This window comes from Molothrus aeneus, chromosome 5 (assembly GCF_037042795.1).
Source record: "Molothrus aeneus isolate 106 chromosome 5, BPBGC_Maene_1.0, whole genome shotgun sequence".
NCBI classification, from domain to species: domain Eukaryota; kingdom Metazoa; phylum Chordata; class Aves; order Passeriformes; family Icteridae; genus Molothrus; species Molothrus aeneus.
The window spans coordinates 28,647,230-28,665,424 of NC_089650.1; the positions used below are offsets into that span (position 1 = coordinate 28,647,230).

An 18,195-nucleotide genomic window follows, 5' to 3' on the forward strand; every position below is an offset into this window, starting at 1 on the left:
TACGTTCTCTATCAGATGACAACCACATTACCTTACCCTTTTTTTTTTAGCTTTTATATTGTTAAACTTAACATAAGAGAAATATAATGATTTTTTTTTTCTTATTTTTCTGGTTTTCCCATGAAAAAATGAAGTTTCTTTTTTTTTTTTCCTCAGGTTCTGCAAGCAGCAAATTTTGGAACAAACTGCTCTGTTTTGTTATTTAAGAGCAAAAGACATTTTAGAATGCAAATATCGATAACAGGACTAGGGATCTTACAGGTTTGTTGGAAAGAAGGTATTTCTTAATCACTTGAGAGCATGCTGGGTCTACAGTCTAATTCAATGTGTTTTGTAAAAAAAGCAAGGGGTGTGAGTTTAGTTATTTAAGCAAAGCCCTTAAGCACATTAAGCATTTAAAACATTGAGACTGAATGTACTTAATTGCTTTGCTGTATTTGAGTCATGATTATTGTAATAATTAGTTTGTGCTCAGTTATTTCTTGTCAGTGCATGCATTTAAGGGTTATTGAATGAATAAACTGATTAATAATATTTGCAGTGAGAAAAGGAAATATAATTAGCTTCAATATAGTTAAAATACATTTTGCTTTAAAAACTCCATCCCTCCCCATGAAACAAAGTGTAACAAACTTGTGAGAGGATTTGAAAATTCTCCAAGTGTTTGGGTTTTCTGTTGGGCTCTTGGTTGTTTGGGGGCAGTTTTTTTTTTTTGGGGGGGGTGATGGTGTGGCTATTTGTTGGAGGAGAATTGCTTTGAGGAAATACATCAAACAGGAAACAGGTAAGTTTTCAAAAACAATGTCTGTCCCACTTTTGCCTTCTGGTCTGAGCATCCAGGCTTCACAGGTCTTGGACTACCCCTCAACTTTTATGGTTGTTGTGGGCCCCAGCCCATTCAGACTTTTCCTCCAAACTGGAACCCAGAATCATTGAGATCCCAAATCTCATGCACACATCACAAAACATGGAACTGGAAAATGTGTAACTTTCAGGCAACAGTTGATTCCTCATGGCTTGAAAACATTTTTTCCCATGGTGTGACCCTCCCTCTCTGTTAGCTTCCAAGACTGTTTTCAACTCTGAAACTTCCTGTTTTATACAAATTTGTGGAAGGAGGGAAAGGAAATGCCTTTTAATAGTAATTTTAAGATGTTCTACTTTCAATTAATCTTTCAAACACTTCACCAAGTTTCTTGTTGTTTTTTGTTTTTCCTGAGCATTCATTGATTAGAAATCAAAAATTCAGAATTCACTTACAAGCAAACTATTTAAAATATTCATTTTGAAATTGCCATTTAATAGTTAATCCTTTTCTTCCTTAGACCTATTCCTAATAAATTAAACTAGTCAAAACATAAAATACTGTGGCACTTCTTACTATTATTCAAGAAATTTGTAAACATTTACATGTTTGAGGTGTTGCATTAAGAAGCTGTATGATTCTCAGTAGGATTTATGGACAATATCAATTTACTTGGTGTTATGTTGGTGTGCTTTATAAAACTGCAAAAGACTACAAGATTGTTTGAAAGCATGTCGAAATCTCAGTTTTGTACAATGCATCATGCTTAAAAACTAATTTTATTCACAAATGTATTAGTCCAATTATCTCAAGTAGGAAAAATCCACAATCAAGAAACAGCAATTGCAAAAAAGACACAGCTATGTTATCATCTTGATTTTCCAGAGTATATTTTCACACAAGTATGATTTTAGATTTAGATAAGATAACCATAATGCACAGTTACCTATGAACTAAATATACATTGTTTTCTTCTGCTGCATCAGTAATATGAACTTCTCTTGAGTATGTATGGTCTTCTAGCTTTGTTCACATGTAGCTGCCGTTTCAGAATATAGGGATTTTTTCTCTTCATGATTTCTTTTTCTTGGCTTGAGTTCTCCAGATCAAAAGCATCTTGCTGTAGTAACTGTAGGATGCAAGAAGAGACACACTGTTATCTACTTTTTTTGGTAAGGAAGATTATAATCTCCTCCAAATTTTAATAAAATATTAACATTTTTTTTTTTGCCACCAATAAAATCTGTAGCTGCAGCATTAATTAAAAAAATATATGAAACTCAAGACGCAAAACTAAAATCAGGCTAAAGATGAGCTGAGCCTTACAGAAGTGATTTTTAAATTCCACTTCAACAGATTAGATAACTGGTTTTGACTAGAGGGGAAAGCTGGTTTATTCTCCTTAGACCAAAACTCAAATAGACTGAAAGTTTTCTAATGACTATCACTCTGTTATCACACGTTTAGGTTAAACACCTACATGCACTGCTTGCTGGTTTCAGTTGTTGAGAAATATTTTATTCTATAATTTCCTGCAAAGCAGGGAACTGTGATTAAGACATATGGGTTTTTGCATATTTGGTTCTAGGGTAGTTCCTTTCCAGCAATAAATGCACTGAAGAAGAGGATCTTCAGAAAACTCTGGTTCTCAAAGAGGTTGCAGTCCTTTGCATGGACCACCCCAGCTAACATGAGGATTGGGAATATAAAGAGCTATGACAGCAAAGCAAAACAAAACAAACAAAACCCCAAACAAACAAAACCAAAAAACAACCAAAAAATATCTGGATTCATCTAGATTGTACATGAACCTGAGATAGATGAAGAAATTTGCTTTACTGGAAAGTGGGAAGTGACACTGGGTTATCTTGTTTCACTACACAAAGCAGCTTTTAGTGTAATATCTAACAATGTAAATGGATTGTGGCTAGTGTGCTTCTGTGTAGTCACTGTAATCATTGTACTAAACTAAATATCAGAAATGGCCTATAAACAATCACTGTTTAAGAGCAGCAATCTTCGTACAATCACAATGTCAACTTCCAGGGCCCTCTTTAGGTGTAGGGAAACCAAAGCAGGAGTTACCTTGTTGCCAGTTTCCTAGCAATGATAAGAAAACCAGAATACCTAGTAAAATGGTATGTACACCTGGGCATGTATCCCTGCATTTTGAATCCAGTTTGCCTTAGGGTCTTCAAACAGAAACACTGGGTATATTTATTTATGCTTCAATAGATCTATAATAACCTCATGTCTGTTAGGCAGATATTAATTATATTTTGTGGCATAGTGATGACTTTCATATGTTTGCTTGGTTACCTGAAATGGCTACAAAGAGTGAAGAAAGTATGTAGTTAAGAAAAGTTCTCATTTATCCATGGGTTTTTGTAAGAAACATACACTCAGGTCATCAGAAACTGCACTAATTCACTGCTCATACTGAAAGAGGCATATTAGAGGTACTAGAGAATATAAAAAATGGAAGGAAAGCTCAGACAATGTGATAGAGGTCACATGGATATGGATTTTAAAACATCACTAAAAACAGAGCCTGAGAGTTTAATAGCAGTAGAAATATGCATTTGTGATCGTTTGTGTTACCTCCCAATGCTGAAAAGCTCTGCTGTGGCAAACTTTTTGGAGTTGATATACTGTCAGCATTGCTTCCAAGCTGAAGCCATCCAGAGCGGCAGGGAACTGTCTTCCTGGAACCAGATCCTCCTCATCTACCTCTACTGTTTCCCCCATTTGGTTGTTTATGTTGTTGACAAGATTGCAGACATTTAGCAGGGTCACTTTCCAGTAAGGAAGTTTTGCTCTGTTAATCTGAAAATAAAGACACCCACCATTTAATGTATTTTGGGTTTTTTGTATCCATGTGCTACATTCAAACGTTTGTTAGAAACAAGTTTATGTTTCTGAAGTGCTTTTCATCTGGTCAACTTTTAGACAATAATTAGAGTGCAGAACTTAGGACAACTCATTTATTACACACGCCAAGTCGGCTTCCTTGCAGCCTTGCCCCCCAGGTAGATATAAATGATGAAAAAGCTCAGCTGCTACCAAACCAGAATGACAGCATTTCATAGTCATTCTGCACAGGTGCAAACAAAAACACAGATGGAAATTAATATAATATAAATTCACAGGTGTAAATAAGGACAATGAATCAAACCCACTGGATAAATTCCCAGCTCAGGAATCCAAGCTGGATGCCTTGGTTGACTAGACACTCCTCCCTAGTTCAGCACAAATACCAGTCATCCCAAAATTCCCTGAGAAAAGGAATCCCTTTTTTAGGGCAAGCCATCTGATGAGTCTGGGTCTGAAGTTACAGAATCTGTAAGCCCCAGGAGTTTTGGATGCTGGAAAGTGAAGAGCCTGGGAGATGTTAATTGAAGATCTATAGGCTTAGGGAGATGGAGCAAAGACAAAACATAGCTGTGAAAACAAAGTACTCCTGATTTGGTAACTGGACTGAAAAACTGAGACCAACTGTATTTATGTGGCCCATCATGAACCTGTTATAGAAAGATAAAAAAAGGAAATTTCACCATGGTTTGTCTCAAATTTTGCTTTTTCCAATATATTGCATTATGAATGAGTTCTTAAACCATTTTAAAGAAATGCTGATAAGCATGATTTTTACTTTTCTACTGGTATTGTTTTTTCCAAGCAGTTGCAGCAGCAGTCTTCCATTTTGATTATCAATTGCAAAAATGTAAGTTTAAAACTTAATTCCTATCTCATCTACTGCTTTTCATTATTTTGCCATTTTCTTCATTCTCCCACTACTAATTATTTCTTCTGCACTGTATTCCTTTCAGTGCTGAGTATAGAATTGAGTTTCCTTCAACTAGAACTGGTGACATAGCAATCTCCAACAGAAAGCCAAATAGCAAATTCCTAGGTATTCCTTGCAAGAATTTCCTTGCTATGCACATTAGGATTATACCTTACCTATGAGCTGAAATGTAGTTGCTTCTTTTCCTGTATGCATGAAGTTAAATACAGGTATGACACTAACACAGACATTGCCTTTCACACATACTTGGAAGCACTGATTGAGTGTGGATGTAGTGTTTACTTGGCTGAACACCAGGTAATCACATAACCTGTTTCTTTAGGGCTCCTTCCTAACAAAGGGGCTTTTCGTGCAAGATTTATGTATATTCATCACACTTGACTATTTTTTGAGGGAAAAAAAAGTTCAGAGAAATGAGGAAGAAACAAGAAAATTTGGCATCACTTTTAGCATTAGTTACAAAAAGTTTTCTTTTGTCCATGATCATTACTCCAACATAGATCTGATAAATAGGTGCCCTTCAAAATAAGAATGATTTAGCCTTTTAATAAAACTGCTGTGCATTCTGAGATTCCTGACAATGTTAAACAAAAAAAAAAGATTGTTTTGAGGCTAAGAAATCAAATCTGAAATCGTATTTGGAAGCTTGTAATTGGTTCTGCACTCTTTACTTTGAGCTCATCTGTTTTCTCATTGAAGTACCCTAGTTAGTCTATCAAATTACTTAAAAAGATGTGACAGTTTCAAGATAAAATTATTCTCTTTGCAGAATATCTAATTTTATCAACAGAAGTTAAACTAGGGAAAAGATCAAATACCCAAGGCAATTTCAAAATATTCTTTGGTCTATTTTAATATATTTTTGAAATATAAAAACATGTAGCTTTCCATGAAAAATGAGGAGGCTTCTCCAGTTCACTGCTCTCTCCTGGGTATGCAAAAGAAATGTGAGCTGGCACTGCAACAGCTAAATTGCAATGGAGCATAGAATCTAGAGGTAGTGCTATGTGAGCAAGTGAGATTTCTGAGTTGAGAACCAAAAATATTCCAGTGGATAGAAACAGAAGAGTAAAGGATAGGGTAATTTTTCATGCCTTCTTGCATAATTTATAGAAACTTTTTGATCTAAAGTTACTGCTTCACGTCATTCTGCACATCTATGTATAAAGGAACTTTCCTCTGTGTATTAGTAAAGTACTTAAATAGCAGATTTGTTTAGGTGAAAATTTTCTTAGCTCCTACTTATGAGATGAGGAGAAAACAAATTTGCACTGCTGACTGCAAGCTTCTAATTAATATTTCATTTGTTAAGGGAGTCTCATTCCTATTAATGCCATGAATATATCACCTCACAGTATTTTTACTTGGATACTGCTTCTGACTTACTGCTACCATTAACAATTCAGTCAGAGTGAATTTTGGGTTATTTTAATTGAATGTGGAGTTTTCCAGGTCATGTCCAGTCACTAAACAAGGCAGTAATGTTATTTTTCTGCTCAGCTATCACATCAAGCATTAAAATCAAACCACTTTGCTTTTCTGAGTTATGGAAAATATCTGAGGCAGTTATCCTAAAGGTATATGTAAAAAAACAGTCTAAGATGATGATAATCCAAATTTTAAGATTAATTCATAATGTGGGATATATTTGTATGTATTTTCCGCACAGATCTAATCAATATCAAGTACAGTAGCTCAACACATGGTTTGGAAAACACCTACACAATAAAACAAGTAACCCTTATCTGCCAAGGTAGAACAAATTTTTTTAAGAGTAACTTGAAAAATATCTGGGAATAATCTGAAGAGAAAAAGGAGATTGAAGTATGAACTAGAATTAAAAAGGTATATGAATACTGAAGTGAATATAATGTATGTATTTCCACCATTGAACATGCTTATAAATAAGAATCAGATATATAACTTCTCCCACTTCATGGATCTTGAAAGAGAATTTAAGATCATCTAAGAAACTGAAATAAGTGTATTTTCTTCTTTGACAAGAGGCTTGTCCTATGCAAGACAAAAGAGATTTCCAAGTTACAATTTATATGGTATTTTATTTCCATATCTGGTTGAATGATACCCCTGATAGTTTGCCTAAGATACTTCTTTTGTTACAATCCATCCATACATCCCAAATGCTATTTTTCATTAGGGAAAATTATATCTGCTTTTTACATTCTTGTCTTTATCTAGTAAAAGCAGATAAAAAGCAAATTCATCACAAAGTAAAAATCCCTAGTTAGTGTAGGATCTCTATGGTTCTTTTCCATGATAGCAGTTGAATTTTGTTCAGATTGTAACCATAGAAATAATATAGTTAATCAGATATACCAGTGAATTCTGTTAAAGAAGAATTTCTTCCATGGTGCATATTAATGCCTGTAAACCTAATTAATTTTTATGCAATGACTGAGTCAGGAAGTCACTAGCTCCTAGATAGCTGTAGGTTCTTCCTACTTCTAGACAGCTCGTCACACAAGGAGGCTAGACTCTCTGGGAAAATGCACTCATAAATAGGCATCCCACAACAATGAAAACTCCATGGGTCCATGGCTTCAGAAAATTGATGTTGGGTGGGATCCCAAAGGTGGAGTATATTCTAGGGTTGATATATTCTCCAAGGAATACTTTCATTTTACCTTTTTCCCCCCTCTAAATAACATAGTGTCAATCTTTTTGAGTTCAAAAAATATTCTTCGTGCAACTAGTGGTTTCAGGCAAGTGTTTAGGAAGCTAGAAACAGTTATCTCTTTGCTATAAATAGAGTTTTTTTATTTAAAACAAGAGAGATGGGAGATAACTGTCCACATATTTTGACAAGTCAGGTTTTGTTCTTTTACCTGACCTTCAAAATGGCTTTTTGGATTTTATCTTAGGAAAAAGACAGAGCGTTTTAAGGACTCGTTTGATCCTTGTATCTTGGTTCAGATGTAACAGCAGGGAAGGGTGACAAACTGTATTAAGTGTTGAAGACAGATTGCAATAAGCATGAACTAATTCTTTAAGGATTGAGAGTGATTTAGCATATAGGTGACTTTAAGAGCAACTTGAAAAGGGGCAGCAGGCACTGGACAACAGTCTGTGAAGTTAAAGGCATAAGGCAATTCTTCCCATAATACTGGATAGACTACTGAATATTGCAAAAGGTGTGTTTAAGCCCTGGTTGTAGTCTTGATACTGTAGTCCACAAGTGCCTACTTAGGCAGATTTTTGTTCTATCAAATACTAAACCCACAAGTGATAATCCATTTTGCTGCACTTTCAGATCTCAGCTTTCATAAACAGTAATTATTTTCCCATCTTAATGCTGTTGAAATTGTTAGGATTTCCTTTGCTGATTACCAAGTAAGTGTCAAATACAGTCTGTGAAATTTAGCAGTAATTGCCCATAAATGGAACCAGATCTCAGGCACAACACAAGACAGGTATTACACATACTGTCTTCAAATTTGTCTATCACCAGAACCATAATTTGTTGTAATGAGGGTTAAAATCTGGTAGTGGACAACAGAAAAAAAGTAATTTCAGTAATTAATAGGATTGTGATATTACTCTTGTAGAAGACTTGATACACAGTTTTTAGTGTTTCTACCATGTTTTGCTTTGATGCCAAGAGACAACATAAATTCAACTAATGAACTTTAGATGGTGATTTAAGGCAGTATAATGCAGAATTAAAGCAATGAAAGCAATGTCTCCAACATGAATCTACTGCTTCTGTCAACTTCAAGTGTCAGTTGACTGTGGTAAATACCCTAAGGGAGCTAAACAGCAAGCTACATAACATCAAAAAACGTATTATGGCAAACATTATGTGACACTATTAACTGGTGCAATATATTTGTGCTTTTGGAGTTACCTGAGCTTGTGTTCTGTGGTGAGAGGGAGGAAAAGATGGAAATTATGTTCACAGATCCACTAAACTCAGCAGCAGAAATACCAATAGCTGAAGGGTTTTATTCCAGGGCATCATATGCCTTGCCACAGAGCAAAAAATCTATTTTTGTCAGCCTCTTACATTAAATACATTTCAGAAAAGGAGAAGTTATTAAATCTTTCTGAACCTTAGAAAAGTGAGTGGCCAATGGGTTTATTTGTAATCTGAGGTTAACTTATCATGCCAGTAAAGAATGAGATCTAAGAACTGCCAGACCAGTTAAAGAAAATGCATTTTCTGGCTTCATACTTCTAGTCTATCAAATAATCCTGTGAAAAAGGCCACATATACTTAAATGCAATAGATGCAGAAGTCATTCTGGCAGGTTTTGTCTTTAACCTTCAACTAGTCATTGGCTTATGTAAATTTCTTTTTTGGGGGAGAAATTTTTCATTTCCCATTTTATTTTTCATTACATTTAAATAACGACTTAAACTTTATTGGACTAACAAATTAAAATATTCACCTTAAACCCATAGCATTTGTTTCAGAGTTAGTTCTTTGTATGTTGTTGAAGATATATCAGACACATGTGTTTCTTAGATCATTTATGGAAATTAATTGTGTTGAGAAAGTGTCTATCAGCCTGTCCAATACATACGTGCAACACTATCTGCTTCACCCTGTCAATATGAGGTTTTCACTGAATTTTTATATATTCATATTAAATAACATAAACATTATTCACAGTCTGGAAACCTGTCACGGAAATGCCATTTACAAAGTTAGTATTTTCACAGTCATGACCCCATGTTCCTGTACTGGCACTATGATCAAAATCCTAAACCAAAATTGGCATATGTATTGACTGGTTTTGCTTTATGATTGTCTTAATTTTATATGCATATAGGAAGGGTTCTGCATAAAAATAGCACTTACAGATTTGACTCAAGGTTAATTTAGCTTTCATCGGGCATAATCTTATTGGAAACACATTTCCTCACATAAATTTACATCTCTGTACATAACACAGTTTTGACAGTTTAATGAAAGTACCAGTGTTACAGCAGAGAAACATGTTTAGTGTGTCACATCAACACCTTTATATTCCCTTTGAACTGGAGAAAATCTTGCACCAAAGTAAAACCTAACACTGAACTTTTATGTCTAGACCATAGGTTATTACTTTGTGCAAAGACTTTTGGGTTTGTAATGAGAATTCATTTGCTCCCTCCCTGTCAGGTAAAGGAAGAAAAATAATTACCTTTGATGTGTACATATTGGTCAATAAATCTGCTTCTAATGCTTTCATTTCCTCTTCTGAATCTGGGAATAAACCAGAAACATATGTTTATTATTTGATCATAAATCATGGACATTTCAATTCAGTATACAGAACTTAGATATTTAAATGGTTTTTAAAAATAAACAACAAACACAAACACCAGTGACCTAGAGGGACTGTCGCGAGTCTTCAGTTAACAGCAACATTATATAAAAATAAATACTCAACACATTTTTAAAGCATATCAAGCTTATTGAACTGAATGGAACTGTTCATTAATCTCAGCTTCATAGCAGAAAGGCTCATTAACCTGCAATTCCTTCGGTATTAAAAACCTTCAATATTCTTCATTATTTTCATAATAAATATTTGTAACCTTTACTTACCTTGAAAAAAAATTGAATATTTTTTCAAATAATATTTATTTAAGCAGTAATTATTTATGTAAATTGCAGTTATGATTGCTTGACTAATAATCAATATTCTTTATTATTAATAAAGAATACTTAATTAAATTAATGGCATTTTTACTGATATGAGGGAACTGAGCTTGACCAGTTTAGGATACAAGCTCTTGACAATGTATATACAAAAAGAAAGTATTCTGACTGGAAGTCTATGGATTTTCTTTACTGATTTAATCGACCTTTGATAGCTCAGTAGACTTGCAAGACTTATGATTTGATAAATAGGGTAAAAATTGCTGTGGAAAGAGAAAAAACACAGACACATTTCTACACACAGCATCACAAGATGAAGATGAGAATCGCAATGAAGATCTGGTGCCTTGGTTGCAGCAATCACAGCTCAAAGAGAAAAAATGTAAGGAATCAGTTAAGCCTTTAGGTGAAATACAGTTCCACATAGCTTTTACCTTTCCTGGAATACCAACAGTCCAAAACCAAACAATGCACTAACATTTCAAACCATACTAAACCAAAATATATTCCATATTCATTTAGGTAATATCTCACTTTCAATAATCAATGCTGTTGGCATGTAAGACCCTACCACTGAATATGGGGATAGATTCGGCCCATGCCTTCTTTTCAGGGATCATCACCATGTTGTGTCACTACCTTTCACAGAACATGTAAGGGACCACAAGAATGTGCTAATGTGCCACAGGTTTCTATCAGCACAGAAGCCACTCATTACAATGTTCTTAAAAATCAGTCATATTCAATCTCAATGAATATCACAATTACTATCACTTTGTTTCTTCTTTAGGAAGCTCTCCTAAATATCAGTGCTTATTCACTTGCTTCTGATTTCAAGTCCAATTTATTTCTAATTACAAATGTATCCATGGTTTGCAATAAATTCCTACACTATAAATAATACCTTTCTATTTGCAATATTTACCCATCATGTATTTATTGAGAGGAATCATTGCTCTTCCAAGCTTAGTGCTTTTGTGTGTCCTTACAAGATTAGGAAACAAGTGCAAGATCACTGTGTCCTTTTGGTCAAAAACCATCACTCTGGAAATCCCACAAATGCTTCATTGAAAGGCTATTCCCAGATTTATTGAACTCTCACCTATTCTCCTTCCTTGCAAAAGCCTTGTATTCCCCAACTCATCAGAGCAGCTCTCTTCTGTCCCTGATGTGTTCTCAAGGGAGAACAGCATAGCACAGTTTGGTCCAGCAGCCTCAATACTTAATCACCTTAATGCTTAGCATTAGCTTCAGAGGGCAGCTGTCTTACATGTCTTTTGGTTTTGTTTGTCTTTTGTGGCTGAAAAACCCCAAAAACCAGGTTAGATAACAAGATAGTCTTTTATTCCTCAGATTTCCAACAGTTGCGCTTTTCTTAAAAAGGATATTCTAAGAGGAATTTCTATTATTTCCTAAGCCACTGCATTTTGTATTGTTGCACTGCTTCTTATTCCTATTATTTAGGTCATCAAAAACTTCCATGTGTCACAAATATCCCCTTCCTCTGTAGGGATGCTCCTGTTCACCTTTGCATTACCAACACAATAGATTCATTCATTATTTTTAGCATCAAAGCAATGGCATTTAAGTGACTTGCTGTAATGCTGATCTACAACCAGTCTCATTCAATGTTTAAAATTTTCAAAATAAATAGGACTAGTTGTAGACCAGTCAGCAAGTCTCTAACCACTGATTTCCAACCTAATGCCTTTCAGCCCCTTGAGCAGGAATAGTAGTCAGTTTTGCCAGCTTTACCATTAGCCAAAGTTCTGCTAGCAGCACAAGATCACCTCAGTTGAATTTCTGTCAATGATAGCATCTCCTGTGAGCAGGTGAGCACACACAATGACAGCATCATGATTTGTGGGCTCCTGGATCACACGAGCTGAGAACAATAAAAGCACTCGTGCCTGGTTAGCACCTTTGTTTCTCTAAAGGATGGAAAGTAGCTTCCACATATCAAGTCTGGAAGATAGCTGCAGGCATAAAAGATGGGAAGGAAGGTATTAAGAAGCGTTTGGATTGGAAAAAAAGAAATCTAGAGGACATTATTTAGGAGTCAAGATTCCCTGAGTGAAGAATAAAACAAGGCTTGGAGGGAGAGAAGGAAGCATGTTCACGTAATTCCAGAGTCAAAAGAGATGGATGAGGAGCAAAAGCATAAAAAGAACAGACTCTCAGAGAGCAATGTATAAAAAGGCTGGTTACACATTATTGTTAAAATCAGAGAGAAATTCACACCGTTTGATGTATTCTTGACTCCACTGACAAGAAAAAAAGTTTCTACTCATATATTCACATTTTAAAGGAATAATTACCTTCTACAGGTACATACTTACACCTGAGGGCAAACATTTTCAAAAAAAATATTTTTTTAAAATAGTATAACTGTCCATATTAGTTACAGATTATTTGAACCCCATCACACAAGCTTTTCTGTGTCGTTTCTCATTTACAAATAATTTCAAACTTTCAAGCAAATAAACCATTGCGTCAGTTCCCCACACAGTTTGGCTTCTGGGGCATTTTTTATGAACCTGTTTTAGTTCCCACTTAATTTATTTTTACTTTAGTAGTCTTTCATTAAGGCTCTATAACGAGTTGAATTTGAAACTGCTTCACTGAAAATACTAGTGAGGAACTTGTTTAAAAAGCTTAGAAATATATGGGGAGAAAAAAAATGTTAAGCTTTGTCACTGAGATCATGCATTCTCTATAATATACAGAACAGTTATATTTAAACTCTAATAAAATGCAGGTATCAGATGGTTTACATTTTTTTTCTGCAGGGGAATACAAACTGCAAACTTCCATCTAGAGTGAGAATTAGGAATTCTGAGTCCCTCTGAACACTAAAGTTGAAAAATAAAGTTACCTGTAAATTTACCCCGCAATTTAGAGGAGTTAAAAATCAATTTTCAAGTTAATTAAGATTGGATTTTGCAGGCTATTCTGCTGCATATCTACGTGCATACACCTTTTTAACTATCGCTATTTGGTCCTAAACTTTAGACATAAATGGCAGATGCTTAAGATGTGTCATTTTTCAAAGAAGCAAGAAATGCATCTTAATATATTGTCCTCCTTTTGATCTTTTTAAAGCAGTTTCTTTGGAGAAGAGATGCATTTACATCAACCTCTTACTGTGTGATCTGCCTGTGCTTCAGCGTTTTTTTTTTTTTTGTAATAATTTCAGATTTGTTTTTCAACTTTTTCTCTAGATAATAAAATTGTATTTCTCTTTCTAAAAAGCAACTGAAGGGCATACATATTCATGTTGATTTGGATTACAGCAGCTATTCATGAGTTGCAGAAATTGCAATTTGTATCTTAATTTGGAAATACATGACATTCAATGACAATACATGACAATGAAAATACATGACAACCAAGCAGATGGTCTGCACTGATTCGTATTTCCAATGACTAGTCTACACTATTTGCCGTGGTATAGATGCTGAGAGGAGGAATGGAGAAAGTTAGAGGAGTGGTATAAAAAAACAGTGATGCTGGCCAGAGCCCGTTATCAGAGGCGGCTCCCGGGCGCCTAATGGGGACAGCCGGCGGACGCGAAGCGGCTTCACCTCGCGGCTGTAGGTCCCGCTCACGGCTGCGGGAGCGGCTCCGCGCCGAGCGCTCAGAGGGGCCGCGGGGCCGGGCGGAGCGGGCACTTACCTGAGCAGAGGCTGCAGGAGGCCAGGGCCAGCAGCACCACGCACACCAGCTGGACTCTCATCCTTGCCGCGCCGCCCTCTAGAAAGTAAAGTCCATAAATCCTAGGGAGAGACGGAGAGAGAGAAAGAGACAGAGACAGAGAGACAGAGACAGACAGAGCCCCGCCGCTCCTCGCCCTCCGCACGCGTGCTGACGGGCGGCTGCAGGCACCAGACGGGGGACCCAGACCCTTCCCCAGCTATATAAGCCGCGGGGTGATGTCACGGCGGTACCGCCATCGCCTCCTGACGAAGCTCCCTCCCTCCCTCCCTCTCTCTTTCCCCCCCCCGTCCCGCTGCCCCCTCCCCGCCGCTCCGCGCCCGCTGACGCCACTCGCCGCCTGACGCACTCGGAGCCCCGCGGGGCGCGCAGCGAACCCCCGCACCCACGGCCGCGGGGCGCGCCCGGCACGGCTTTTCCCGAAAGGGGACTATCCCGGCATTTTATTATTATTGCCATTATTATTTCTAAAAAAAGTTTCCGCAGGTGCTCCGTCCCCCGGCGCGGGGCCAGGGGTGGGGAGCGACCGCGCCGCCGTCCTCGTGCGGTTGACGCCCTTTTTCTTTCATCTGTATAAACCTTTCCCTACAGCAAGGGAAAGAACCGCGCACCGGTGACGGCAGGGATGTTAAACCGGGGATGGGCAGGAATGCCTGACATGAGGCACGGCAGGGATATTGCCCTGGCCGTGGGTAGGAGCGTTGCATCGGGCACGGGTAGCAGAAGAAAGAGGGGAAGAAACAAAAAGGGAAGTCTGAATGTGTGAGAGATGGAGCAAGATAACAGGAAAAGCCACTTGACAGAGTGCTTCATAGATGCGCAAAAAATTGAGACCCGACCAGGCGAGACTCCCTATTACTTCTGAAGAGCGCTTGCCACAGCCACCCGCTGCGGTTTCAAGAGAGCGAGCGTTCCTCAGAGACATATCTCTCGGGATGTACTTTTCCCTGTTGATTTTTCCACTAGGTATCCTTCCTCAACGACTAGCACGGACCAGGCTCCGTGCCAGCGCCGCAAGGTCGGAAGGGAGCAGGACACGCCGGGACCCCGGGCGGCGGCGGGACGGGCGCGCTCTGCCCCCGGCGGGGCGCGGGGTCCCCGTCCCCGTCTCTGCCCCGCATGCCCTGCCCTCCGTGGCTGCCCGGGAGCCCGCATCCGCTCCGGGCTCTCTGCCTCCCACCTCTCACAGCTCCTGAGCCGTAAAGCCCAGAAAAATGACCCGAAGGTGAGGGCAGGGTAACCTCCAACGTGTGAGTATAAAAACGCAAAGCTGAAGACTGGCGTCAGCCCCCATCGCGCTACTGCTTTTGTTGTGAGGGGCTTTTTTTTTTTTTTTTTTTTTTTGTTTTTCTCTACTCAGATACAGACAAATGCTCCATATGTTGAATACAGATAGAGATACAATGCAGAACATTTCTGTCTCTCTGAATACATTTAAGGACAGATCCACGTGTCACACTTAGCAGGAACACACGCTGCGAGCAGATTCTTCTGTCGTGGATGTTCCCCTCACCGCAGAAATGTTCCTCTAAAATGCAAAGAGCAGAGATGGATGTTGTTTTCCTCCCATACCCTCTGTGATTGAATAGGTGTCGCAGAAACAAGCAAAATTTTCGAAATCCTGCCATAACGAACACCTGGTGAGAAAAGTTTAATTAACTGAATTCTTTCCTCCCTGAAACAACTTTTGCTGTGCAACAGAATTTAAATTCAAATGCTGCATTGGTTTATGCTGAAATAAATGCACACAAAAATGAAATAGAGTGCACTGTGGTGGTATTAGATGTTTTAAGAACACGGATTTTTGCATGTAGTTGGGAACACATCCTTCTGTACTACTGAGAGAGAAAATAAAAATAAACAAAACCCCCAAATCCCCCAAACATGTTTATCAACTTTTATGGGCTGTGCTAGTCTACCAGAAAGTTTCAGCTCTCATTCATATGCCTGAGAACCCAGGTTACATGAGGTAGACACTTGCACTTCCCTCTAGTCCTATTTTCTATTATTTCCATGATATAGAAAACCCAGTCTGGAGCTAATTTTGCTCTGTGGGTGTTCAATAGTTCAGAAAGCTCTATGAATGAGAATCATATTTCATAGATATTTTCTAGTGCCCACTTTCTGTCACAGAGTTCTTCAGTAGTCTAATTACCCATATTCTTATGTAACTGGAATTTAAAGGACTGATATTTTTTTTTCCTCAGGAAGAGACTATTTGCCATTTTTCCTGCCATTAAAATCTGCGATCACCTAATTGCTGCCTTTTTTGTTTTCTTTTTTTTTTTTTTCCCCAGAGGTAATATGAAAGGGACAAATATATGGTATGTTTTGAACCATATTTTTTTGCCATTTGTCTGTTTCCATTTTCTTTTTCTTGGAAACTGACAAGGCAGAAACTTCAGTGTTGAAAATCTTCTTTGCTTTCTTACCATGTTTTATGTTCCTGATGTATTATCTTCAAGTTCCCTGGATCAGGCTCAACTGAGCTTGGATAATTATATTTTTTTCAGTAGAACTCAGCTGTCATCTGTTTCTCAGATACTCCTTTACTTACTTTTTCTACCTCTTTCCTACATGTGTACCTTGTACTGCTTCACAAAGAATTGTATAATAGGAATTTTAACCCTTTCAACAGTTAATTTCCTAAATCACCTCAACTTCAAGTCATCTTCATATCACATTTCCCCCAATGCAGAAGAGAAGCTGCTATAAGGAGAAAAGCCAACCTCTTTGCAGATCTGTCTCTCTCTCCCTTTTATTTTTAAACATTCTTAGCTAAAGAAAATATTTATAACTATTCATTAGTGCAAGTCAATTTCGGAAGCTCAGTTTATCTTTACTTGCTCTCAGCATGTGAATTAGACGGCCTGTCCAGGCCTATAAATCAGGTCATTCACAACTGTGAGGCACTGGAGATAACAAAACAATCAGGTAAATGGCAGATTCATGGAAGAACAGATACATAAACCTCTATTTACTTTGTCATAAAACTACCATCATAGCATATGGATAACACCGAACACAAAAGCTGTAATCACCAAACAGAAGGAGAGAACAATTCTGCTAATGTTCCTGCAGTACAAGGTACTGGGGAGTATAATAAGGAACTCTCAGTATTACAGTTATCAGTCTTATGTCTTTGGAATAGAAATAAACACAAAATGAATTTAAGAAAATTCAAGATGCTCAATCTTGCCATTAAATATATTTATGTCTCAGAATTTTTTTATGTTTTTTTAATTTTTTTTTTTAGCTAAACCTAGCAGTAGTTATACAAGGATGAAAACTCCAAGAGGAATAATTCTGGGGGTGGTCATCCAGAAAATGTTTCAGATAGCAAACTGGCTAAAGATACTCAAAATCTTAAATTTGATTTTAGATATGGTGATTAATCTGCTTTATCCCTACAACAGTTTGGCCATCAGCAGTTTAGGTTAACATGCTGGGCAGAAAACTGATAACTCAATTTCTATCATGTCAGGTTAAGGGACAAGCTCAAGCAAAGCAGAAGGACAGACAGGCAAGGGAATTCAAAGCACATTTAAATCATGAATGTAGTCAGACACTGCAGCAGAATTTCCCAGGCATTGTGAATTCTCATCATCTCTTTTCCTGAGATTAAAAATAAGTCAAGGGGGTTTATTGTGTTTGGTCAGCACAGTGATGCTCAAAACCTGATGGTGTATTCAACTGTTCAAAGTCCTGGAGACCACCTCTGCTGCAAAGGATATCAGAAAAGAATTCAAAAATAAAAGGCAGATGGTGCTTTACCCATTAGATCATTTTGAGCATCCTCTCTACTTCAAAGCTAATCTCCTTTAGTCATTCAAGGACTCAATTTTTTAGATTTGTGAGGTTGTGCACTTTAAGAAATCCTTGAGAAGTTGACTGAGTAGTACCAAAGAGCTTACTGATACAGAAAGAAACCCAAACACAGCAGCAACTACATTATTGGCTGAATCAGAAGAATTTCTTAATAAGCAACAAATTTCTGACACATTTTAAGGAGCCAGAAATCTGTTGAAACTTCCTGGATGTCCAATGAGCTCACCCTTTGTGCTTTAAAGTTCTGGGGTCTAAAACTGTGAAAGTGGCATTCTGTGCATCTTCTCCATATGAGGTATACATGTATGGCAGAGATTTTTTTTTGATGCTTTGGAGTTCAAAATAGCAACACCATCTCAGTACCCTGGGGAATCATGATCCTCAAATCACAGAAAGCTTTAAAGTAGCATTTTAACAGAATAATCTGAAGTATCA

At 37.4% G+C, this 18,195-nt stretch overlaps 1 protein-coding gene across 1 annotated transcript; it reads right to left on the reverse strand.

Moving 5' to 3' along the window:
* Window positions 1-1,565: 1,565 nt before the first annotated feature.
* On the reverse strand, window positions 1,566-14,140 carry NTS (neurotensin). Its single transcript, XM_066550133.1, has 4 exons — window positions 13,894-14,140; window positions 9,758-9,819; window positions 3,407-3,631; window positions 1,566-1,934 (listed from the first exon to the last, which is right to left on the reverse strand). Exons 1-4 carry the CDS (start codon window positions 13,952-13,954, stop codon window positions 1,788-1,790), a joined length of 495 nt encoding a protein of 164 aa, XP_066406230.1. The 5' UTR covers window positions 13,955-14,140; the 3' UTR covers window positions 1,566-1,787.
* Window positions 14,141-18,195: the final 4,055 nt, after the last annotated feature.

Excerpts from the sequence above, each read along its gene's own strand:
- NTS (XM_066550133.1), bottom strand. The coding sequence starts at position 13,954 with ATGAGAGTCCAGCTGGTGTGCGTGGTGCTGCTGGCCCTGGCCTCCTGC. Across the intron at positions 3,632-9,757 it reads CCAATATGTACACATCAAAG|ATTAACAGAGCAAAACTTCC; the intron begins GTAATTATTTTT and ends CTTTATTTTCAG. Across the intron at positions 1,935-3,406 it reads GAGCTTTTCAGCATTGGGAG|TTACTACAGCAAGATGCTTT; the intron begins GTAACACAAACG and ends TGCATCCTACAG.